General features: G+C 47.9%; 1 protein-coding gene across 5 annotated transcripts in view; it reads left to right on the top strand.

Annotated features, from left to right (window-relative positions):
- Positions 1–26262, top strand: part of ipo8 (importin 8) — a gene marked incomplete at its 3' end in the record, with an annotated part of 104339 nt that overhangs the window by 64160 nt on the left and 13917 nt on the right. For 3 of the 5 annotated variants that reach the window (XM_084330280.1, XM_084330283.1, XM_084330284.1), the window contains 2 exons: positions 8407–8631; positions 11713–11849. In XM_084330280.1, the coding sequence (XP_084186406.1) occupies positions 8407–8631; positions 11713–11849 (362 nt within the window). Of the gene's footprint in view, positions 1–8406; positions 8632–11712; positions 11850–19834; positions 21319–26262 lie in introns of those variants that run through there. The other 2 variants (XM_084330281.1, XM_084330282.1) reach the window with 2 other exon arrangements.

The raw sequence follows: 26262 nt of genomic DNA, 5'->3' as shown, positions 1-26262 counted from the left end.
GATTCCTACGCGGAACTAGGACTTGTTCGTACATGTTGAGCGGTACGTTTGAACTGGGTCTGAGGGGTATGGCAGCCTGGCACCAAGGTCTCGACCAATAGTAGAATGGAGACTATTATGGGATGTTCAGTAGGCTAGAATGGATATTCAATGCATATTGTACAAGGAATATACAAGGGATATCAGGGAATATTAGAGAATATACAAATACAATTAAATATATATATATAAATAAATATATATATTCGGTTTAATCTGGCCCTTCACAACAGCCACCCCCTGATTGGTCCCAGACCTAATCAGTTAAACAGAGACAGATTAATCGCGTTGTCTATTTACACATAAGGGTTTGCTGTAGGGGTCAGTCAACTTCACAAAGTCATAGGGTTATAGGGTCATGGTCATCATCGATTGTGTCTGGGAGTCGGGGCAGTTCTATGAGCCTCGCCACGGGACGGGTGTAAGTGCGACCCTGGACAAGCACTTCAGCTGCTCGGACCTTGCCGTCGGCACCGGTGATCACTTTGCTTACGCGGCCGGCCGGCCACATAGCTCTGGGCAGTGATTGATCAATAATCATGACTACTGTTCCTTCTGTCAAATTGTCTCTCTCCTTTACCCACTTCTGGCGGGTCTGTAGAGACGGTAGGTAGTGCAGTAGGAAACTGCTCCAAAACTTGTCGGCTAATACTTGACTGTACCTCCACATTCGTCGGCCGTTCGCTTCTTCAGGCCGGTACATTGTCTGGGGTAACGCAGGATCTAGCCGCCCCATCAGGAGTGTGTTGGGGGTAACTGGGTCGATATCCGCCACATCACTGGAGACATATCCGAGGGGCTTCGAGTTAAGTACTCCCTCAATCTCCGTGAGGACTGTCATTAGGACTTCTTCCGCCACAGTCTGGGCCCCAAGTACTGCGTACAGGGCTGTCTTTATGGAGCGCACTTCTCGTTCCCAAGTGCCACCGAAGTGCGTTTGGGGGGTTGAATTGGAAATCAACCTGTGCTGGAGCGAGGTGGGTCTTAAGTTCTGGGCCCATAGCTTGGAAGCTCTCTCTCAGCTCTCTTTCGCCGCCTTTGAAGTTTGTCCCATGATCGGACAATAGGGTAGACGGTCTTCCTTTCCGTGATGTGAATCTACGGAAGGCCATAAGGAATGAGTCTGTGCTCATGGTCGGGAGAAGCTCGATGTGTATCGCTCTGGTGGTCATGCATTTGAATACAATACCCCACCGCTTCTCGGTTCCTCTTCCTTTCTTTATGTGCAGCGGGCCAAAGCAGTCCATACCCGTTGAGTGGAATGGCTTGTCACCGATTCGGAGGCGACATGGAGGAAGGTCAGCCATCCTTGGTATGCTGGGCTGCGCGCGCCACTTGCGGCAGTCTAGACATGTTCGCTGGAAGCGTCGTACCGCCTCTCTTCCTTGTAGGATCCAGTAACGACGTCTGATTTCCGCGAAGACTCTTTCTGCTCCTGCGTGATGTACATCCTCATCGTATTTCTTTATAATCAGCTCTGTGACCTTGTGTCGGCTGTTCAATACGATCGGGTATTTAATGTCATCCGGTAGATTGGGGGCTCTGCGTAGGCGACCACCCACTCTGATGAGGGTATGAGCGTCGCTCTCGGGGGCCAGATGAATTAATCTGCTGTCGGCTGGGACGGGCTTTCCTCCCTGTAGACAGGCCAATTCATCGGGGAACGAGTCTCTCTGGGCTCGCTGCAGTAGAAGCAATTCTGCTTCCTCGTAGTTAGCTGCTGACATATCAGCGGGGGACTTGCACTCCGGGTGGTACCGCAGGAATGTTCTTTGTTGTGCACTCTCTATGGACGTGCAATCGTCTATGTTAGGGTCGGTGGAGGCTACGGTGCTCAATCCACAGAACACAGACTTCTTATTTTCCACCTCCTCTGGACTTGCTTCCCTCGGGATAGGCCTGGGCCACTGTCCTTCCGGGAGTCTTAGGAATGCGGGGCCGTCACTGTAGACATTGCGACGGGTGAGGTCATCTAGGGGCATTCCCCGGGTGATGACGTCAGCTGGGTTCTGTTTTGTATCAACGTAGCGCCACTCTGTTTCTCCGGTTAACTCTTCGGTTAAGTCTTGAATCTCGGTGACTCTGACTCCCACGAAGACTTTGTACTTGCATGAGTCCGATTTGATCCAGGCGAGTACTGTCGTGGAATCTGACCACAGGATTGTTCTAGACACCGGTATGGTGAGCTCACGTTGGATGAGCGTGGCTAGGTGCGCTCCGGCTAGGGCTGCGCAGAGCTCTAGACGTGGGATAGATTGTTGCTTGCGTGGGGCTATTCTCGAGCGGGCGAGGACAAATGCTGTGTAGATCTCTCCCCCCTTTTCTTGGGCCCGCAAGTAGGCTACTGATCCGTATGCGACCTCTGAGGCGTCGCTGAAGACGTGTAAGTCCATTTTACATGTCTCTGGCCTCACCGTGGGTGGGAAGTAGCTTCGGCGCATATTAACGCCTGGGAGTGAGTGGAGCTCCATCTCCCACTCTCTCCAGGTGGATGCAAGGTGTGCGGGAATGGGGTCGTCCCAGCCCTGGTCCTTGTCCCACAATGCTCGTACAATCATTTTTGCCCTGGTGGTGTACGGTAGAATACATCCTAGCGGGTCATATTGTCGGGCGAGTGTTGTGTACACACTCCGTCTGGTGGTCGGCGCCGCCGCCGGCCTTCCCTGCTCCGTAGTCAGGGGCTTGTGTCTGTAGTGAAGCGAATCTGTTTTGAATCGCCACACCAATCCCAGGGTCATCTCCTGGGCTTCTCCCAGGATTGTAGCCATCCAGGTCTCGCTGCTGGCTGCCTTGTCCTCGGAGGAGAGGCTGCGCAGTACTTGCGGATCGCTGCTGGCCCACTGCCTGAGATCAAAGCCGCCTTTGATCAATGAGGCGCGGAGTTTAATCAGGAGAGCCTCGGCTTCTTCCTGGGTTGAAAGGCTTTGTAGACAGTTGTCTACGTAGAAGCTGTTCTTTACGCTGTGTCGGACCTCTTCGTCCGCTGCTGGGTCCTCTGCTACATGTTTCTGTAGTGCAAATGTAGCACAGCAGGGGCTGCACGTCGTTCCGAAGGGGAGAACTTCCCATTGGTAGATGGCTGGGTGCTCATCTCCTGGCTTCTCTCTCCATAGGAACCGTAACAGGGGCTTGTCCTCCTCTACTAATCTCACCTGCAGGAACATTCCTTTAATGTCCCCGCTGATGGCCACCTTTTCCTGGCGGAAGCGGAGTAGAACGCCGAGTAGGGAGGGGCCGAGTGTGGGACCGGGCAGTAACTCTTTATTCAGATTTTGGGATCCGATCTGGTAGCTGCAGTTAAATACTATGCGGTCTTTACCGTTGTGATGGACCTTGTGGTGAGGCACGTACCACGATTCAGTGGTCTGGTCAGCCTCTTTAATGTCCATCTTTGTGACGTGTCCCGCTGTGATGAGCTTCTCAATCTCAGCGCGGTATACACTCTCTTGGGCGGGGTTCTTGGCTAAGCGCCGCTCCGTGTTCAGCAGGTACCGTTCTGTGGCGTCTGTCTTGGCGTGGAAAGTAGGCATTCCTTCTCGCCGCAGGAGTGGCGTGGCGTATCTCAACACGCCGTTGACCGGGACTCTCTTGGTCCCTGTCTCGAGGAGGTGAATGGCGTAAATGTCATCTTTAGAGCGAATGTCTTTCTTTCCGTTCTTAAAGGGCATTTGTTCCAAGGTCCATAGCCGCTCTACGTGTTGCAGGAGTGCGGTTTCTCCCTCCGTGACTCGGGAGTGGAGACATCTAGTGGCTGTACTTCGGTTGAGAGATTTGGCGAGCGGGCCTTGGAGAGTCCATCCCAAACGGGTCTCGACTGCTGCAGGACAGCCTCGGGGTCCGGTATGAACCCGGTCTATCGGGACAATGAGGTCTGCATGGTCGGAGCCTATCAACAGGGTCGGCATAGCATTGTCTATGAGCGGGATCGGTAACTTGCGCAGATGTGCATATTTCTCCATCAGCTTGGCGACGGGGTATGTGTACCGCGACAGTCCTATTTCTTGGCTGGTGAAAGCGTCTGTAATCTGGTACCGTCGCTCAGGCTGGCCGCTTGCTGCGATAGAGAATGAGACATTCTCGCCCTTTATCGTCTTCAAATCTCGTCTTATTGTCCGAATTGTCATTTGGGTTTCGCTTCCCCGCAGCCCTAGCTGGGCCGCAGCGGAGGCGAGCAGAAGGGTCTTCTCTGACCCGTCATCGAGGACGGCGTAAGTGTCCAGGACTTTATTCTGGTAGCTTAGTGTCACACGCACTACTTTTAGGAGTACTCGGGCTCCACTGCTGCTGGCGGGATCGATGTACATGACGCTCGCTTTGCTGCTGGATGGTGCGGGTGAAGGGCGCCGTCTGTTACTGTCGTGAAGTATGTCCAGATGGGCTCCATCGCACTTGGTGCACCTTTTCTTTAAGCGGCATTCGGCTGCCATGTGTGAGCGCGCACAGCGAAAACAGCGCTTGTTGGACTTTATCCATTGACTTGCTTCCTCCGCGTTCAGCTTGGGGAAGGAGTCACATTGCGCTAGCCAGTGTTCTTTCTCACAGTAGGGGCACACTATCTTCCACTTCTCCGTTCTGGAGGGGGTACTGTGGCTCCTGCTGCTCGGTACTGACTCCGATTGGTGCATCACAGTCACCGATCTTCTTCCATCATTTAGTCGTCTGGTTCCTTCTCTGGAGCCAGGGGTGCTCCGTCCGAATGTATCTAGCCGTAGGCTGCTGACTTCTCTCGCCAGGAAGTCTGCTAGATCGAGGAGGTTCGGTTCGGGGCCATTCGGGTCTCTGTGGTCTCTCTGCCGCCTAAAACGCTCCTGTCGAGCGGGCGGCAGCTTCTCCAAGATCCTTTCCACATTTGAGTTGGCGTAAAGTTCATGCCTCCCCTTCTCTCTCTGCGCTCCCAACATCCCTACCAGGGACTGCACTCTGATGGACAGGTCGTCCAGTGCTCGATTGTCTATTGCTGGGGGTAAGCGGTCGATGTGTCGGATCTCCTGGATCACGTAATCCCATATGCGCCCATACCTCTGGTCCAATGCTACCAGCGCTGCTGTGTATGGGGTGGTGGAAGTCGCGTAGGCGAGCGCTATATTATGTGCGCGGGGTACCTTTAAGTGCTTCAGTAGGATGGCGTATTTATGGCGTTCATCCAATACATCCACCAACATGGTCTCCAGACACATGCAGAGTTCTGTATACTGGGCCCGGTTCTCTTGGGTGAAGTCGGGTACCATAGGCGTGCCAATGTATGACGCTGACTGTGGATACATCGGCGAGCGTTGGGGGAGAGGCCTCCTAGGCGAGTCTCCTCCCGCTCCTTGGTATGGGCTGGTACCGGCAGTGTACCATGGCCCGCTTGTCCAGGTGCTGTTCCTCGGTGCGGGTCGTGCGTCGTGCTCACCCGTGTATAGAGTCGGGGGTCTGTAGCGCAGCTCCGCGGGAGTATAGCCTGGGCTGTACCGGACCTCCTGGTCCGGTAGAGTACTGTGCTGTCGTCGGGCGTGGTTCTCCTCCTCTTCCTCTTCGTCTTCAGTTAGGTCATCCAGTGCTTGTAGTCTCTGGTTTAGCCTCTCCACAGGATATGCTGCTCCTTCCCGGTTGCTAGGTCTCGCTTGGACCGGTGGGGGGAGGTGGTCTGTGGGGGGTATAGACCTCGTCTGTTGGTCAAGTTCAGGGTTGTTTACTCGGCTAGGGGATGCCGCCCTGGAGGTGTGTCTAGACGAGTTCCTGGAGCCTCTGGCGGAGGGAGAGGGTGTTGTCCGTCTGATCAGCTGTTCTATTAGTTGCGCTTGCTGTCTGTCGCGCTCTGCGTCCCGTAGAGCACCAGCAGCTGCTCGCTGGCTGTCTGCTCGGTCTCGGGCCACATTCTCTTCTCTCTGAATGCGTCTTATTTCTAGACGTATATGCTCTTCTTCGCTCCGCTGCTGGATCTGCAGTCGGTCGCGTTCAGCAGCGGCGTTCAGGCTGATGAGGAAGGCCTGCTGTAGGGTCCTCTCTGCCTCGCTGGGAGAAGGCGGTTGTATAGGGGAGCCTTCCCTCGGGGTACTCCTTGCGGAGCCTTGGAGCTCTATCTCCACGGTGCTCTCCCCGTCTTCTTCCGTGCCGAGTTCTGTCTCGGTAGCGTTGTATTCCTCCCGGGACTCGTCGGGGACTACTTCTTCAGTACTGGCGGGGTGTGAAGTCATGTCTGGTTCCCACTGGTCCCCACCGTGAACTTGGTCAGTTACATTAGAACCCGTAGGGGCCTCTATGGTCGGGGTAGTCTGGGCGTTGGGGTTAGACATACTTTTACTTTCTAGTTTTACCGCGTTTACTGTTAGTAGAAGACTAGGTTGTTGACTGACAGCGTAAGCCTCTAAGTACTGAGGGAGCCGTCGTTCGCGCTGCAGGCGTTGGTTAGGAGGATCGTTTCGTGGAGTGTTCATCATAGGCCATTTCAATATTAATAACACTATATTAATATTACACTGATTACCATCCGGCTCGAAGGACCAATTGTAACTGAGGGGTACAATTCCCTGACTGTATTACTAGATATGATACTTACTACCACTACCTTTGTACTTAATATTCGGCCACCCAGTACACGGCATAAATATATTATGATGAACACTGTCACGTAGATGAAACGGATCCAACACAAATGTACGAATTAGAAATAGGTCTTTATTTCTACACAGCGATGGTGTGTAGAGCAAGCACTTAATCAAATCAATCACATTTATGAATGGGAATTAGTATGCACTTTTATGGCAAGAGTATTCGTCGGTATATCAATAGAGAATGTCCAATCTCTGAAGGCGCAGGTGGTACATATACGACCTGGAATAGTTAAGGGATAACAGCAATGATACTTTAATGATTATATACTGGATACACTAGGGGGGGTTAATCCGGTCGCTTGTAAGCCGACAGGAGTAGGAAGGGGGGGGGGGTAGAATCCGGCTGCCTCATCCGGCCAAGGGTATCCCAGGTGAACCCACTGTAGTGCCGTTCAATGCGCCGGCGATCCTTGGACCACAGATGAAAGCAGATGGACTCTTTGTGGGCCGGCGTCCTCCGGTCCACGGAGGAGAGACGTGAAGCGACCTCGTCTTGCAGAGCGTCTCCTCACCTTGCGTCCTCTCCAGGGGGGGGGGTTCCAACACACGGCAGTGTCGGGGGTCTTTATCCATGGAATAATCAACGTATACAAAGCATAATCCGTGCCGGGGAAGGCGGGCTGTCGTCGGTAGAATAATCCGGTATACAGGTCCACTCGCTCGTAGGCTCTGGGGCTCCTCGGGTGCAGCTTCACGTGGGGTCAACCACCCTGGATAAGCAGCCAGTTCTCTGCCCGAAACGATGGGGTACTGACTACGGTAGTATTCTCACCGCACGAAGCACTATATATTAACAGACTATTATTAGCTTAATAGACTACGTCCAACTCGACGATATAGTGCCAAATATGACTATTCAAATATTAATATACACGATGTCTCAATACCGATGGTAAGCCGAACTTGGCCTTACTCCCACACGTGGCGTCGCGGGGAGGCTTTACGTCTGTGACTCTATTGGAGGGTAAGAAACTGGACTGAAAAGAAAGTCCTACTTTAGTAGCGCAGTATATATACGCACTATGAACAAATAGTCCCATTAGTGGTGCGGTAGCCAGATTCCTACGCGGAACTAGGACTTGTTCGTACATGTTGAGCGGTACGTTTGAACTGGGTCTGAGGGGTATGGCAGCCTGGCACCAAGGTCTCGACCAATAGTAGAATGGAGACTATTATGGGATGTTCAGTAGGCTAGAATGGATATTCAATGCATATTGTACAAGGAATATACAAGGGATATCAGGGAATATTAGAGAATATACAAATACAATTAAATATATATATATAAATAAATATATATATTCGGTTTAATCTGGCCCTTCACAACAATCTCCATAGACAAATAGAGCTGGCAGAGGACGGTATAAGGATGGATATAAGCGTGGCAGAGAAAGGGTTAAAAAGACCTGATTATGAGAAAAAAAAGTTACGATGCATGGAATATTGTTGAGGCACACTAGTTACAACTATATTTCAAACAGGCACTCCATGTCAAAAAGGTTGCTGACCCCTGCTATATAGCAATCCCTACCTCTGCTGTTATGGACATAAACTGTGATATTGTGGTCTTTGTATTTATGTATCTATGTATTTAGCTGCTTGTAGTATGTATTGTAAGTGATGTTCTATGTTGGAACAATGTTATGCACTGAAAACAAATTCCACCAGCCTGGCCGTGTTGTCATTAAAGAATCTAATCTAATCGAATCTACTGTGTGTGTGTGTTCGTGTGTGCATGTGTGTGTGTGTGTGTGTGTGCGTGCGCGTGTAGAGGAGATCCCCAGTGATGAGGACGAGGTCTCTCAGAAGATGCCCAGCATGCAGCAGGCCAGCCATCCAGCCGGCCAGGGGGACGAGGAGGAGGACGAGGAGGAGGACGAGGAGGACTACTGGGATGAAGACGGCTTGGAGGGGACGCCGCTGGAGGAGTACAGCACCCCCCTGGACTACGACCACGGAGAGGACGAGTACCAGTTCTTCACCTCCGCCCTGCTCCGTGAGTTAACCCTAACCCTAATCCAGACCGGCTATAATCCAGACCGGCTATAATCCAGACCGGCTATAATCCAGACCGGATATACATAGTCTTTTGAGCCTCCGAGAGGCTGGCTTGTAAACAGCAGAGAGAGAGAGGCTTGTAAACAGCAGAGAGAGAGAGGCTTGTAAACAGCAGAGAGAGAGAGGCTTGTAAACAGCAGAGAGAGGCTTGCAAACAGCAGAGAGAGGCTTGCAAACAGCAGAGAGAGAGGCTTGTAAACAGCAGAGAGAGAGAGGCTTGTAAACAGCAGAGAGAGAGAGGCTTGTAAACAGCAGAGAGAGAGAGGCTTGTAAACAGCAGAGAGAGAGAGAGGCTTGTAAACAGCAGAGAGAGAGAGGCTTGTAAACAGCAGAGAGAGAGAGGCTTGTAAACAGCAGAGAGAGAGAGAGGCTTGTAAACAGCAGAGAGAGAGAGGCTTGTAAACAGCAGAGAGAGAGAGGCTTGTAAACAGCAGAGAGAGAGAGGCTTGTAAACAGCAGAGAGAGAGAGGCTTGTAAACAGCAGAGAGAGAGAGGCTTGTAAACAGCAGAGAGAGAGAGGCTTGTAAACAGCAGAGAGAGAGAGAGGCTTGTAAACAGCAGAGAGAGGGGCTTGTAAACAGCAGAGAGAGAGAGGCTTGTAAACAGCAGAGAGAGAGAGGCTTGTAAACAGCAGAGAGAGAGGCTTGTAAACAGCAGAGAGGGGCTTGTAAACAGCAGAGAGAGAGAGGTTTGTAAACAGCAGAGAGAGAGAGAGAGGTTTGTAAACAGCAGAGAGAGAGAGAGAGGCTTGTAAACAGCAGAGAGAGAGAGGCTTGTAAACAGCAGAGAGAGAGAGGCTTGTAAACAGCAGAGAGAGAGAGGCTTGTAAACAGCAGAGAGAGAGAGGCTTGTAAACAGCAGAGAGAGAGGCTTGTAAACAGCAGAGAGAGGCTTGTAAACAGCAGAGAGAGAGGCTTGTAAACAGCAGAGAGAGAGGGTTAGGGCTAACCCTAACCATAACTCTAAGCATAACCCACTTCGAAAGAGGGCCAAAGCATAACCACTTCGAAGCAGAGAATATATATATGTACAAGGCGGACATTTCTATCCCAGAGCCCTTCGGAGCTAAACCAATCAGAGAGCGTCTTCGCAAACAGACGCCACGGAAAAAAATCACGCGGCTCTAACCTGTGTGTGTGTGTGTGTGTGTGTGTGTGCAGGGGTCCAGCACAGCGCCCCCTCCTGGTACCAGTCTCTGACCTGTGTGTGTGTGCAGTAGGCTTGGGCGGTATGACGGTATTACGGTATACCAGGGTATTTGGAAATCCCGCCAGTATGATTCTCAATACCATGACGTCACAGACTGTGCGCCAAATCATAAATGGGTTTCCTTCTATTACACTGACACGGAGTTGATTGTAGTGCACAGCACGCGCCAGCAGAGGGCATGGCAGTCTGTCTTTCCCTCTCTCAGTCAGAGCAGAGCTGAGCTGAGCAGGTAACGCAACACGCGTGTTCCTTTGGGTCTTTCATCTCGCATGTGTGTATTAATCTGCACGACAAATAAAGACTTATTCTTCTATAGAATGCGGTTATGGACCGATGGCCGTCCGTTTATTAAGATCGAATGGACCATGGGTCCACTTCCAGACATTGGATGATTGAGGAATCGGGAAACGGAGCGTTTTTCTAACGTTTTGAAATGGATTCGTGCATGAATGTGGACTCGGGGAGACATTGTTTGGGTACCGGTAAGTTATGTTATGTTATGGTTAAGCGATTGGAAGATGAATGTACGAGATATGAATGCTGGGGAGTGTATGTTTGGTAAAGCGTTCCAGTTCGACTGTGTGTGTGTGCGTATTGGCTTCGCAATTCACTACAGGGGTTTAACACTTTGAATGCCCATCACGAATATTCTCGGGTTTACCCCTCGCGGGTTGAATGCCCCTCACGAGAATGGACAGATAGCAATACTATAAATGATATATAAAGCTCTTTGAAAGTACATCGGTTTGTTTACTTTCTGCTGTCCTCTGAGGCCTAAATCCGCGGGCCGCGCCGGTCGTCATAGTGTTAATAAATGCAGAATACATTTTGTGCGTCTGTATGTGTACTGTCGTGAGTTTGTGAGTCACATTGGTCTAATTTCAGCCTCCGTTATACGTTATTTGTTCCGTATGACTCGTTTCATATCTGTGTGTCTCTACTGTGCCGATTTGTTTACTTTGGCAACACGGCTCGCTAAGGAATTTAGGTTCGAGGTTGAAGAAAGTGCACTTTTAGGTTGAAAGAACGGCCCTAATGTCAACGTGTTTCAATATAAGCGTTATGTATGGTGATAACGAGTATATTGTTAACTTAGCTCCGTGTGTGTGTGTGTGTGTGTGTGTGTGTGTGTGTGTGTGTGCGTGCGCGTGTGTGTGTGTGCAGGGGTCCAGCACAGCGCCCCCTCCTTGTACCAGGCTCTGACCTGTGTGTGTGTGTGTGCAGGGGTCCAGCACAGCGCCCCCTCCTGGTACCAGGCTCTGACCTGTGTGTGTGTGTGTGCAGGGGTCCAGCACAGCGCCCCCTCCTTGTACCAGTACCAGGCTCTGACCTGTGTGTGTGTGCGTGTGTGTGTGCAGGGGTCCAGCACAGCGCCCCCTCCTGGTACCAGGCTCTGACCTGTGTGTGTGTGTGTGCAGGGGTCCAGCACAGCGCCCCCTCCTGGTACCAGGCTCTGACCTGTGTGTGTGTGTGTGCAGGGGTCCAGCACAGCGCCCCCTCCTTGTACCAGTACCAGGCTCTGACCTGTGTGTGTGTGCGTGTGTGTGTGTGCAGGGGTCCAGCACAGCGCCCCCTCCTGGTACCAGGCTCTGACCTGTGTGTGTGTGTGTGCAGGGGTCCAGCACAGCGCCCCCTCCTGGTACCAGGCTCTGAACTGTGTGTGTGTGTGTGTGCAGGGGTCCAGCACAGCGCCCCCTCCTTGTACCAGGCTCTGAACTGTGTGTGTGTGTGTGTGCAGGGGTCCAGCACAGCGCCCCCTCCTGGTACCAGGCTCTGACCTGTGTGTGTGTGTGTGCGTGTGTGTGTGCAGGGGTCCAGCACAGCGCCCCCTCCTGGTACCAGACTCTGACCGCGCCCCTCAGTGAGGACCAGAGGATGCAGCTCCAGGAGATCTACAGCCTATCACAGCAGAGGGCGGGGAGTGCAGCCGCCAAGGGCCAATGGTGAGAGAGAGATTACATTACATTTAATTACATTACATTACATTCAATCTGATATTATATTAGATTAGATTCAATTCAGTTAAATCTGATGATATTAGATTAGATTCAATTAAATCCTAATTAAATTCAATTCAATCTGATGATATATTAGATTCAATTCAATTAAATCTGATGATATTAGATTATATAAAATGTAATTTGTATTTTATTTTTTTATTCTTTTTTAAAACAAACATATAAACAAACATGACAACACACGATAAGATATACAAGCATTAATTGTCAGGGCACATCCAATGGGATCACCTTTTGGTTAGTTGTTTTATATAAGATATACCCATAATACCTGTTATCTAAAAAAAAAAACCCTACATACATATGCTCAGCTCGAACCCCCCCCTCCCGGACCCCACCTTGAGAAGTACCTCCACTATCCCTCGCACCTAACCAGACACTACCATTATAAGCTAGCTTTTATTCTCTCCACCACTTCTAACCACATTGACATTTTGGATTCATTGAGACCCAGAATTCTTGCTGTAGATATTTCATGGTAAATTACATCGAGATATGTAAGAAACCAAACTTTACGGCACATTTTTTCCGGTTGAAACCAGCGTGATGCGATCAGCTTTTTGGCTACTGTGATACCCGATAAAACCAATCTCTTTAGCTGTGGATTCACTGCAAACTCAAAAACATCATTCAACAGCAATACCGAGGGGTGTACAGGTATATTCCAAGATACGAGTTTTGATATTTGTTGGGTCACATCTTTCCAGAATGCCTTAACTGGTGAGCAGTCCCAATAAAATGTAATTTGACTATTATATCAAATTATATTAAATTAAATTTGACTATTATATTAAATTAAATTATATTGAATTAAATGTTACGATATTATTTTTACTTAAATAGGATTTGATGATATTATATTAAATTAAATTATATTATATTTGATATTATATTAAATTATATAATATATAAAATTATATTATTATTTTATATTATATTACATTAAATTAAATTCGATTTGATGAAATTCAAGTAGATTAGTTTCAAGTTTCAAGTTTAGTTTCAAGTTTCTTTAATAGTTGTCATACAGAAGTACAGAATACTTTTGTACAAAATGCTTCTTACTGTTGCGCTCCAGAGACTGTGCATGACAAGATAAGTATGAAATAAAAACATAGTAAAAATTAGAAGAAAAAAAAGAGGTCACAGTGTTCAGTTTAGACATATGTACAATGTTCGTAGACGTAGTTACCATACAATATACAATACTGTGCAGTGTACTAGTATACAATACTATATAGTGCAAGGCATAAATGGACGAGGTGCAGTTTAGGTACAATTCACAGTAGGTGTACGAGTTGTAGTGCAAATCCTTTATCAATAAATATAAAGTGTAAGTGTGTTTGTGTGATCTAAAGTGTGGAGAGTGGGTGCTGCAGTGTGTTGTTTGTTTGAGTGAGTGTGTGTGTGCGTGTGGGTGTGTGTGCTGTGTGCATTTGATGGTTGTTGCATAGTGATTATTGTTCGTTTAGCGATTATTGTTCGTTTAGCAGCCTGATGGCCTGGGGATAGAAGCTCCTTCTGAGTCTTTCTGTGCTCGCCATAAGACTCCGGTATCGCTTGCCTGACGGCAGCAGTTCAAAGAGGCAGTTGTTCGGGTGGCTCGAGTCCTTAATAATTCTCTTAGCCTTCCCCTTGCACCGCTTGTTGTAAATGTTCTGGAGGGTGGGAAGCCCCCCTCTAATTGTGCGTTCGGCTGAACGTGTCACTCTTTGTAGTCTGCTACGGTCTTGTGCAGTGCTATTCCCAAACCAGGAGGTGATGTTGCCGGTCAGGATGCTCTCTATTGTACATGAGTAGAAGTTCCTAAGGATCTTCTGACTGACTTGGAACTTCCTTAGGCGCCTGAGGAAGTAGAGGCGTTGTCGTGCCTTCTTCACAACACTGTCAATGTGTGTGGTCCATGTCAAGTCCTCGGATATGTGGGCTCCGAGGTACTTGAAACTGTTCACTCTCTCAACTGGTGCCCCGTCGATGCTGAGGGGGCTGTAGTCCTTGACCCCCGACCTCCTGAAGTCCACAATCATCTCTTTTGTTTTGCTGACGTTCAGGGAGAGGCAGTTCTCCTGACACCACTGTGACAGGTTCTCTACCTCTTCCAGGTAGGCCCTTTCGTCGTTGGCAGAGATCAGGCCCACCACTACTGTGTCATCAGCAAATTTGATGATGGTGTTGTTGTTCCGCTGTGCTACGCAGTCATGTGTGTACAGGGAGTAGAGGAGGGGGCTCAGAACACAGCCCTGGGGGGCCCCTATGTTGAGCGTGATGGATGAGGAGGTGCAGTTGCCGGCTCTTACCACCTGGGGTCTGCCCGTCAGGAAGTCCAGGACCCACTGGCACAGGTCATAGTTCAAGCCCAGGTCCCTGAGCTTGGCTATGAGTTTGGAGGGGACTATGGTATTGAATGCTGAGCTGTAGTCGATGAACAGCATTCTCACATAGTTCCCCTTCCTCTTGTCCAGATGTGATGCTGCTGTGTGCAGCACATGGGCTATGGCGTCCTCCGTGGACCTGTTGGGGCGATATGCAAATTGCAGAGGGTCCAGGTTGATGGGGAGGGAGGAACAGATGTAGCCCTTCACTAGCTTCTCAAAGCACTTCATGGCTATGGACGTGAGGGCTACAGGGCGGTAGTCGTTGAGGCAAGCGGGCGTAGATTTTTTGGGTACAGGGATGATGGTGGACTTCTTCAGACAGGTGGGGATGACGGCCTGTTCCAAGGACAGGTTGAAGATGTCAGTGAATACCGGGGCCAGTTGGTCGGCACAGACTTTTAGGACGCGGCCGGGGATGCCGTCCGGTCCTGCTGCCTTCCTGATATCCACTTTTTTAAAGATCCGTCTCACCTCATGCTCTGTTACCCTGAACACTGAGTCTCCATCAGCAGACCCCCCCCCCCCCCATTGCCGTGGTTTGTAGGCTGGTGTTGTTATTCACAGCCTCAAACCTCGCATAGAAGGAGTTGAGATCATTTGCTAAGGAGATGTCACTGTTCAGTTTGAGGGGGGTTCCTTTGTAGTCTGTCATTGTTCTGAGGCCCTGCCACATGCCTCTAGAGTCAGCCTGTTCAAACTGAAGTTCAACTTTATCCCTGTAACGCCGTTTTGCCTCTATTACTGCTCTCCTGACGTTGTATCTTGCCATCTTGTGTTCTTCCATGTTGCCTGTCACCAGCCCGGTGTTGTATGCTGATGTGCGCACTTTCAGAGCCTCACGGACGGATTTGTCTACCCAGGGCTTTTGATTTGGGTAGATATTAATTTTGGTGGTGGGGATTATTACTTCTACCTGAGTACAGACATAGTCAATCACCGTTTCGGTGTATTCGTTAATATTGGCTGTGTTATCACGGAATACACTCCATTCTGTGCTTCCCAGCACTGCTTGGAGTGACTCCACTGACGTCACGGCCCAACGCTTAACCTCTCGCGAGACCACCGGCGTTCGCTTGAGACTCTGTTTGTACTTAGGCAAAAGAAAAATTGCGGCGTGATCGCTTTTACCGAATGGACTAAGAGCCTGTGACTTGTACCCATTCTTAAATTGCGAGTATACATGGTCTAATATGTTCTCGCCTCTGGTGGGACAGGTCACATGCTGATAGAAATTCGGCAGCACCTTTTTAAGACGCGCGCTGTTGAAATCCCCCAAGACCAAAATGGCCGCGTCAACGTTAGCTGCCTGGAGTTTGTTTACCTCGTCGTGAAGTTTTGAAAGTGCGACCTCAGTGTTCGCGTGTGGTGGAATGTACACTCCGATGAGGATGATGGACGTTAACTCTCTTGGGAGGAAGAAGGGTCGACATTTTATCGTGATAAACTCCAGGTCTGGGGAGCAGTGGTTAGACATTTCCTTTGTGTTGCCTAAATCGCACCACTCCTTGTTTATCATGAAGGCAATGCCGCCTCCTTTCTTCTTTAGTGACTCTAATGCCGTCCGGTCTTTTCGTAGAACGAAGAAGTGGTCTGCCGGTTCTATTGCATGATTCGGGACATCTGGACTCAGCCAAGTTTCTGTGAAACAGAGGACGTTACAATCCCGAATGTCCCTCTGGAATTGGATCCTTGCTCTGATGTCGTCCAATTTGTTTCCTATCGATTGCACATTGGCCAACAATATGCTGGGCAATGTGGTTCTGTGTCGTTTGGACCTCAGTCTGTTCCGGACCCCGGCTCTCTTTCCTCGTCTTCGCGGCGGCTTTTGGTCTTGTCCGTGGCCGGCATAACAAAGGATCTCGGCGGGCCATTTCTGCTGTTCAGCGATCCGATCCAGAGAGCAATCCAAACGGTAAGTTTTTCTTAATCCAATGTCAATGATTGACTGACGGTCATACACATATAATGCACCAACAGTTGGTGCAAATAAAACTCCTAATACTATAAAAATTAACAAAATAAAGCACAGTCTCGTCGGAGCGATCAGAAAGGCAGCCATCACAGCAGCGCCAGTTCAATGTGATGTATTCATCATTCAGCACAGTCAAGTACAGTACAACAAAAATGTATTTGGCATCCAACCAGAGTGTAAATGTAACAGTACAATGTACAGGTGATTAAACTGATTATAAATATATAAAGTGCTAATCAGATGTATGTACAGAGTTGTAGTATTAATATGTACAGTGATACAGGTATAAAGACACTATGCGAGGGTGACCCCCCTGCACAAAAAGGGCAGCAAATTAGACCCAGGCAACTACCGCCCTGTTTCTAATCTCACCTCCATCTCAAAAGTCATGGAAAAAATTGTCTACGAACAGGTCGAAAAGTACCTAGCGGAAAAAAATCTAATCTACGAATTCCAATCTGGCTTCAGAACATCCCACTCCACTGACACATGCCTTCTCTATTTGAACGACCACATCAAACAAGAGGTGGACGCGGGCAAATACTGCGGCATGGTCATGCTGGACCTACAAAAGGCCTTCAACACTGTCAATCACTCCATTCTGATTGACAAGCTAAAAGCAATTGGTTTTGATAGTCTATCAGTGAGCTGGATGCAATCCTACCTTGAGGGGAAGGAACAGGTGGTGGAGGTAAACGGTACCCTATCCCCCCCCCCTCACAGTGAGCTGTGGTGTTCCACAAGGAAGCATACTAGGACCGCTACTGTTCCTAATTTATGCAAATCACATGTCGTCAGCTTGTGACTGCAACTTGTTCCTGTTTGCGGACGACTCAGCCCTGCTGGTCTCTGACAAGAACAAGTTACAGGTTGAAAAAGCCCTCAGCTCGGAACTAGGCAAAATCTGCATATGGCTCGCTGATAACAAACTATCATTACACATGGGCAAAACAGAGTCCATTCTCTTCGGTTCAAATAACAAACTCAGCAAGACCGACGGCTTCTCAGTTACAGTGGGTGACAATATTGTCACACGGAAAGATGAAATTACCTACCTGGGTTCCATCCTAGAGGCTAATCTCTCCTGTGACAAAATGGCATCCAATGTAATAAGAAAAAGTCAACCAACGAACTCGATTCTTGTACCGGATCTCCTCTCTGGTAAACAAGAATACCCTGAAGACTCTGGCAGGAGCACTCATTCAAGGGTACTACGACTATGCTTGCACCTCATGGTACCAAAGCACCTCAAAGGCACTAAAAACGAAATTACAAAATCTCAAAACAAACTGGTCAGACTACTGCTTGACCTTACTCCTAGAACCCACCTCACCCCTGCCCACTTTGACAACCTAGGATGGCTTAGAGTAGACGACAGAGTACAGCAACTTGCAATGGGCCTGGTCTACAAGATACACTACACGACCAAGGTACCCATGTACATGTCAAAATACTTCCCAAAGGTCAGTGAATACCACGATCACAACACCAGAGGGAGCTCCACAAATCATGTTAAACCCAGATTCAGGGACTAAACACGTTTTGCAATTATGCCACATCAATGTGGAACGCCCTACCTAAAGCTGTAAAGGAATGTGAATCACTACCCACTTTCAAAACCACTCTCAAAGAACACCTACGGGAGACTGCAATTCGAAACTGGCCCCTGTAAATGTCCTAACCCAACCCCCTCCAATGTACAGTAATTTACCTAGTATGGTTTTGTCAATATTCCAATGTACAGTTTTGCTTGTTTGTACAGTGTCCCCCCCCCCCAACCTCCTCCAATGTACAGTAAATTACCTAGTATGGTTGTCAATATTCCAATGTACAGTTTTGCTTCTACAGTTGTACAGTGTTTCCCCCCCAACCCCTCCTACCCACCCAACCCCACCCAACCTCCTCCAATGTACAGTTTTTACGTCAAATGTATATACTCCCTTTTCTGGACTCTTTTTGTATCACAAACAGTACTGTATTTGCAAATCTGGTATGTCATAAATGTATAGATGTAGCAGTACTGTCTATCTGTATGTCATGTATGTCATATATGTCCTGATGAATTGAAAATGGGGGACCCTGATGTAAACGAGACGAAAGTCTTTCTCTGGTCTGCATCCCCTTAACAATTGTGTGTATTGAGCTGTACTGTATTGTACCCATTCTGCAATCTGTTAATAAAGTTTTCAATCAATCAATCAATGGTAGTAAGTCATACTGGCCAGCAGTGTAACTAGTAAGAGTAGGTAAGGGATATGTATAGATATAGATATCGTATCTACAGATAATAAAAATGATTATATGCAGGTACAGTATGTGCAGACAGATGTGGATAGATATATAGACATGTTCGCCGTGTGAGTTGGCCATAATAAGGTCATTTATAGTCCTTATATTCTATATTCACATTTCAAATAGCATGTGTCAGGATGGCAAGATTCAGTACTGTATCTACAAAGTCCACTGTAAATCATCTGCCCTTTATAAATTTACTTCGATCTTTTGTACACTTGATATCAAGAACGTGAAACATTTTCACATCTGGTAAATGTTAGCATGGTGTTATTCACCGTCAAAGATGAAGAAAGAAAAGGGGAAAAACACACTAACAATACAACACCATGAACCATAGAGATACTGACACTAACAATACAACACCATGATAGAGATACTGACACTAACAATACAACACCATGAACCATAGAGATACTGACACTAACAATACAACACCATGATAGAGATACTGACACTAACAATACAACACCATGATAGAGATACTGACACTAACAATACAACACCATGAACCATAGAGATACTGACACTAACAATACAACACCATGATAGAGATACTGACACTAACAATACAACACCATGAATCATAGAGATACTGACACTAACAATACAACACCATGATAGAGATACTGACACTAACAATACAACACCATGATAGAGATACTGACACTAACAATACAACACCATGAACCATAGAGATACTGACACTAACAATACAACACCATGATAGAGATACTGACACTAACAATACAACACCATGAACCATAGAGATACTGACACTAACAATACAACACCATGATAGAGATACTGACACTAACAATACAACACCATGATAGAGATACTGACACTAACAATACAACACCATGAACCATAGAGATACTGACACTAACAATACAACACCATGATAGAGATACTGACACTAACAATACAACACCATGAACTATAGAGATACTGACACTAACAATACAACACCATGAACCATAGAGATACTGACACTAACAATACAACACCATGATAGAGATACTGACACTAACAATACAACACCATGATAGAGATACTGACACTAACAATACAACACCATGAACTATAGAGATACTGACACTAACAATACAACACCATGAACCATAGAGATATTGACACTAACAATACAACACCATGAACCATAGAGATATTGACACTAACAATACAACACCATGAACCATAGAGATACTGACACTAACAATACAACACCATGAACCATAGAGATACTGACACTAACATATATGGCTCCTACAGATGGAGGTCTGCAGGACGGAGGGGTGAAAGGTCGAGGTCTGCAGGACGGAGGGGTGAAAGGTCGAGGTCTGCAGGATGGATGGGTGAAAGGTGGAGGTCTGCAGGACGGAGGGGTGAAAGGTGGATAGGAGAAGACTGTCTCTGGCTGGAACTGAAGTGGATTCAACCGTCATCGCTCTCCCACCAGCCCTGGGAACAGAGCCGCTTTAGTCCAGATCAGACCAGACCAGATTAATCATGGTAGACTCTGCTGGACCCCCCCACTGAGACACAGGTTCTATCGGGTGAAGGGAATTCACCCAACCACTCAAGTTCTTTGGATTGATATTAGTATGGACCAGCTGACAGATTCAAGCGACAAAGTTGTATTCAAACGGAGTCTTTATTGTCGATCACAAGAACACAGAGAAGAGAACAGTCCTGCAGCCCACGGGCTCAGCCTCTCGCAGAATGAAGACACACATGACAGCGATTTATATACCTCTCGTAGACAAAGGAAGGGAGGGGAGGGTGTGTGTGGGTATGTATATGTGTGTATGTGTGTGTGTGTGTGTGTGTCAGAAGAAGGGGGGCTAGAGGCTAATGGGTTCTGTGTGTGCGTGTGCGTGTGTGCGTGCGTGCGTGTGTGTGTGTGAAGGGAGACACAGCCACGGGCCCCAACAAATCAAGAGGGATGCAGCAACGGGGTCATCAGGTCACACAAGCCAGATGTAGGAGAGAGAGAGAGACACAGACGCCCAGGCCCCCCTAAGCACATATATAAGATATCACCAGACATTAATGAAAAACCTATCAACTTAAGATATTCAACATCAAATATTACTAGATCAATGAACTAAACAGGCGCCATCGGGAACCAGGACTGAAGTCCAAGATTGATATCAGACCCCCCCCCCCAGCTACTACTGGACTATAGTGTACCCATCACCAGGATACGGCTGCTGGTGTGTGTGTGTGTGTGTGTGTAGGGGGGGGGGCACATGTCCAGATAAAGGTCTGCATTATAAATATCATCGACCAGCAAAATAAATGTACGTTCTTGTACAGTGCAGTCCTTTGGTCTGTGACTCAGTGTGTGTGTGTGAGAGAGAGAGAGTGTGTGTCTGTGTACCAGTGTGTGCGTAATACTGAACGAGTGTGTGTGTGTCCACTCCACACTACCTTGGTCTGAACAGCTGGAAGGTTCATCATCTCTAGAAGAGTTGGGCATATAGTCAGGATGCTGAGCTGTATGTCTGTCTGGGTGCCTTGTACAGAGACTGGGACGGACAAACGGACTGAGGTGAAAGGTCAAGGGTCGAACCCCCCCCCCCCCACGTGACCTCTCTCTGGGTGTGTCACTCATATGAAATGTCAAAGGGGGGAGGGGATCACAGAGAGAGAGAAAAAAAACACTTTATTTTCAGTTCCGTTTGTCTCCTTGGTTTTGTTTTTGTAACTTTTCAGAGTTAAATTAAGAAAATCATAAAAATTCATGTAACATCTTTCTCTGGTGGTGTTGTCGTTATTCCGTATTCTTTTCTCTCTTATCTGCTTCCTTGCTTTGACTCTGGACTCGTAAGAACGGTGGGTTTAGGCTGAGATCACGCTGGACGTCTTGTTCTTGAGCTCAAGCACGAGGAGTGTGTGTGTGCGTGCGTGGCACATGAAGAAAGTACACGGGGAGCAACGAGACACCAATGATTTCCTTCCTAGCACTAACTAACGTGGGCAACTATCCATACGTTCTCAGCGTCGACAGCTGTCGATTTCTCTTCAGATATGAAAGATATGACTGTTTTTTCTTTATGATTATAACAGGATAAGTACTATGTAAGTCAAAGCCCCAGTGAACACGCCCACCACCTAAAGTGACAGTACAACTAACAATACAACACCATGAATCATAGAGATACTGACACTAACAATACAACACCATGAATCATAGAGATACTGACACTAACAATACAACACCATGATAGAGATACTGACACTAACAATACAACACCATGAATCATAGAGATACTGACACTAACAATACAACACCATGATAGAGATACTGACACTAACAATACAACACCATGAACTATAGAGATACTGAATGAATGACTTTATTTGACAATATATAAAATAACGTGGCAGAAGCACAGTCAGGAAATACTGCCAAGGATGTACACAAAAAAAGCTCTGAGCTTATTTCCATTGTGGTCCTTGTAGGGGGGTAGGGGAATGCAATGCTTAGACATGCATCATTCAAGATTCAAGATTGTTTATTGTCATATGCACAGTTAAACAGACAATTTGCCATACAATAAAAATCTTACTTTGCTAGTCCGCCCTTCACACAAAATCACACAATACTTAACTTAAACATATTTAAATACAAGCGAGTGCTAGAAAATAAGGTAAAAATAGATACAAGGCACAGTGAGTTACATTACACGTTCCGATCAGTATTTACATATGAATGGAGGTGACAGTGGGTCACAGCAGCAGTTAAAAAGTGTCTTTAGTGATTCATAGTTCGGGGGGGAAGAGTGACGGTGTGTTCACAGCAGTAATCGGGTCAGCGTGTCTGCCAAGGTGTGTGTGGGGCGGGGGCTAGGTGGAGGTGCTGGCATTCACCAGCTTGATGGCCTGTGGGTAGAAACAGTTTGTCAGTCTCGTAGTTCTGGCTTTCAGACTCCTATATCGCCTGCCTGATGGCAGGAGGTTGAAGAGTCTGTGCTGGGGGTGTGTACTGTCCTTAATTATGTTATGTGCTCTCCTGGTGGCCCTGGTAGAGTAGATGTCCTGTAGTGAGGGGAAGGCTGCTCCAGAGATGTACTGAGCAGTTTTAATAACTCGCTGGAGTGCCTTCCTGTACTTAGCAGTGCAGTTTCCATACCAGACCATGATTGAGCTGGTAAGGACACTCTCAACCGTACTTCTATAGAAGTTGCTGAGAATTTTGGGTGGCATGCCAAATTTTCTCAGCCTTCTTAGGAAGTACAGTCGTTCGTGGGATTTTTTTTATTATCTGTTGGGTGTTGTGAGCCCAGGTCCTCGCTCATGTGGGTACAGAGGAATTTAAAGGTTTTAACCCTGTCCACCTCCGTCTCACCTACTGTACACTCCTCCTCCGTGGGTCAATAATCATCTCCTTGGTCTTGTCTGCGTTCAAGGAGAGATTATTGTCCTGACACCAGGCCACCAGTTCCGCCACCTCCCTTCTGTACGCCTCCTCAGCTCCCCCAGTGATCAGTCCGATGACTGTAGTATCATCTGCAAACTTGATGATACTGGTGTTGTTTTGGGAGGCCACACAGTTGTGTGTGAAGAGGGTGTACTACAATGTTATAATTGTATTATAAAATAATATGTCATATAGCACTACCACTAGCCTTCTTGCCTTGATTGGAATAAAAACGGTCTATGGTTGGTCAATTTAAATGTTTAAGACACATTTTTCTGTCCAAAATAAGCATTATTGACCATGTTAGCACCAGATTCTCAGTTATAATCCAAACTATGGCTCTGTGAGACAAGCAGCTTGCGTGCGTTTTTCAACCGTGGGGGCACCAATAGGGCACGTCATCTCATTTCTTTCACTCAAATGGGCACTTTTGCGTGATATTATTTAACCGTGGGGCACATGGTCAAGTTTAGACCATTGGAAGAGCACCAATAGGGCACACCTTCTAATTTTTCGCCACTCAAAGGGGCACTTTAGCAAGCGTTTTTCAACCGTGGGGGCACCAATAGGGCACATCCTCTAATTTCTTTCACTCAAAGGGGCACTTTAGCGCGCGTTTTTCAACCGTGGGGGCACCAATATCCAAGGAGGGGTCCGGGAGGGGGGGGTTCGAGCTGGAGCATATGTGTGTAGGGTTTTAGAAAATAGGTATTAGGGGTATATCCTGTATAAGGCATTTGTATAATTGTTAATTTCGTTGGATATACACTGTATACGGTAAAATATTAAAGACTTTTTTTTTTGTCTTGTTTCTGTACTTGCATGTAATTTTAGCCACCTTGACTGTTAGTTTCATTATGCATTGTGTGTTGAGTACTGACTTTTAATAATTTCTGTTTTGCAATAAAAAAAAAAAACTAACCTTACTGTCATGCACTTATAAACTAACCTACACTGTAGCACTCAACACTTTGATGAACATTGTTACTCAGCTGATAGAGTTGTACCCTTCCTGCTGTCTTGTTGTACAAAACTTGTAAGTCGCTTTGGATAAAAGCCTCAGCTAAATAACAAAATGTAAATGTAAAATCCTCTTATTTTTTTTTATTTTTTTGTCTTTTTCCCCCTCCATTTTCCTCCGATTTTCTCCCATCCCAATGTTAGTCGTATGCCAATTCCCAGTCCCTTCCTGGTCGCTGCGCTTTACCCCCCACAGTCAGATCATTTGGGAGAGTGGAGGCTACCACGTGCTTCCTCCGACACACGTCCAGCCAATCACCGCTTCTTTTCACCTGGCAGCGCGGATTCTCATTGAGAGGGCGTAGCGTGTGGGAGGACCACACTATCCCCCTCACGTCCAATCCGCGCTTAGCAGGCGCCCCGACCGAACTGTAGGAGTCGCTGTTTACAACGACCCAGACCCACCCCGCCAGCTTCTCCCACCCTCTGATACAGCCAATTGTATCAGTGCAGACGGCCAGCCAAGCTGGTGACAACCCCGGAGCTGTGAGCTGGATTCGAACAGGCGAACCAAGCTCACAGCTCCGGGGCTGGTGACGAACGCAATCTCCGCTCGACCACCTAACCGCCTGTAAAATCCTCTTCTATTAAAACATGAAGGATCGACTTGATCCAAACGTGCGTTTTCTTCTTCCTGATCTTCCCTTGTAGTACACAGATCATCATCCTCAACCCCAATACTTGGGATCGCTTGTAGACAACATACATTGCACACGAGTGGAATATCAGAGCTACGGCTTTTGCATTTTATCCCTGGGTAAACCCGCAAATTGGATGTTATTTTGAGCTTGAGTTTTTAAAAACAAAAGTCTGAAGTTCACCCGGTTGTTTAGACACCGCTTCCTCAGCCCACGGCACTCCGCCTCTCCACGCCCGATGGTTGCCACCAGCCTTGCTGGTCCTAGCCGGTCCGGTCCTCTGCCTCCCCACTGCAGGTGCTTGCTGGTCCTAGCCGGTCCGGTCCTCTGCCTCCCCACTGCAGGTGCTTGCTGGTCCTAGCCGGTCCGGTCCTCTGCCTCCCCACTGCAGGTGCTTGCTCGCCCAAGCCTCTGACGTTCGCCAGTTCCCCCACATGCCAAGTGACCTTTCTTCTCCAGCGGTCTTCGGTTCCTCCATGGCTCAACAGGCCGGAGTAGTGAGGAGGATTAGGGCTGATACTCATACATACCTGAGAGTTGCACCTGTCAATGCTGATGATGGTTCTCCTTTCTCCAGTGAGGTTAGTGGACTTGGGCCAGGTCCTGGATGATGGTGGACATCTCCACTCACCAACACACAGAGCGTGATGGCTAGATAATCCCCATCAATATTTAGCTTGTTTCCATTTCTTACAAGATTTATTGATCGTGTTGTACCAATTTGGATACAAGAACGTATTAAGCAGGGCGGTCTTCCCATATCCAAAATGTTTTGTTTCGGTGAGCGCATTTCCACAAAATATTTGCTTACCCAACTTGTCATATAAAGGGTGGTTATATAAAACATTACTATTCAGAATCTCCGGTTTAGAATTGATGAATTGATGCAGCCTAGATGAGAGCCCCCCTCCACCTCCCTTCTCTGGAGAACCTTTCTCTAAAGAAATTACACAACCCCTGCCCCCTCTCTCCTCCCCCTCCCCCTTTCTCCACTCTCTTGCTCTTTTAAAAAGGCATCCTGCCTAGTTATACACCGTACTCGGTGAGGATGGTGACACTGTAATATATCTGTCTGTCACTCCGCTGCTGTCCCCTGAGCGGCCTGATGAATGTACTGAGTGCAGGCAGTGCTGTAATCCCTCACGCAGAATGAGAAGCAGCGAGAGGGGGGAGAGAGAGAGAGGAGAGAGAAAGAGAGAGAGAGAGAATATGTGCTGCATCACCTGCAAGTATTACAACCTCTACTGTGTAAGTATGAATGCACATGCACACACGCTCCTCCACCTCCTCCTCTCCTCCCCATCCCCCTGCTCCTCCTCTCCTCCACCTCCTCCTGCTCCTCGTCCTCCTCCTTGTCCTCCTCCTCCTCCTCTCCTCCTCTCCTCCACCTCCTCCTCAGTAGCAGCACCAGTGCTGTTTCATTAACTGGCAGCAGACAGCACATACATCATACTCCCACAATGCTTAGGGAGCGGCTCCGTAACCTGCCTGTGAAACACCCGTAAGCAGGCCGGCCAGTGATGGATTGTGAGGCATATGCACCAAGCGGACGAGGTGTGTGTGTGTGTGTGTGTGTGTGTGCGTGAGAGAGTGTGCATTGGATCTAGAAGCGTTTA

This window comes from Notolepis coatsorum (assembly GCF_963971535.1).
Source record: "Notolepis coatsorum genome assembly, chromosome: 15".
NCBI classification, from domain to species: domain Eukaryota; kingdom Metazoa; phylum Chordata; class Actinopteri; order Aulopiformes; family Paralepididae; genus Notolepis; species Notolepis coatsorum.
The sequence above is the reverse complement of the archived record's forward strand: the minus strand, read 5'-3'. Positions and strand labels throughout refer to the sequence as shown.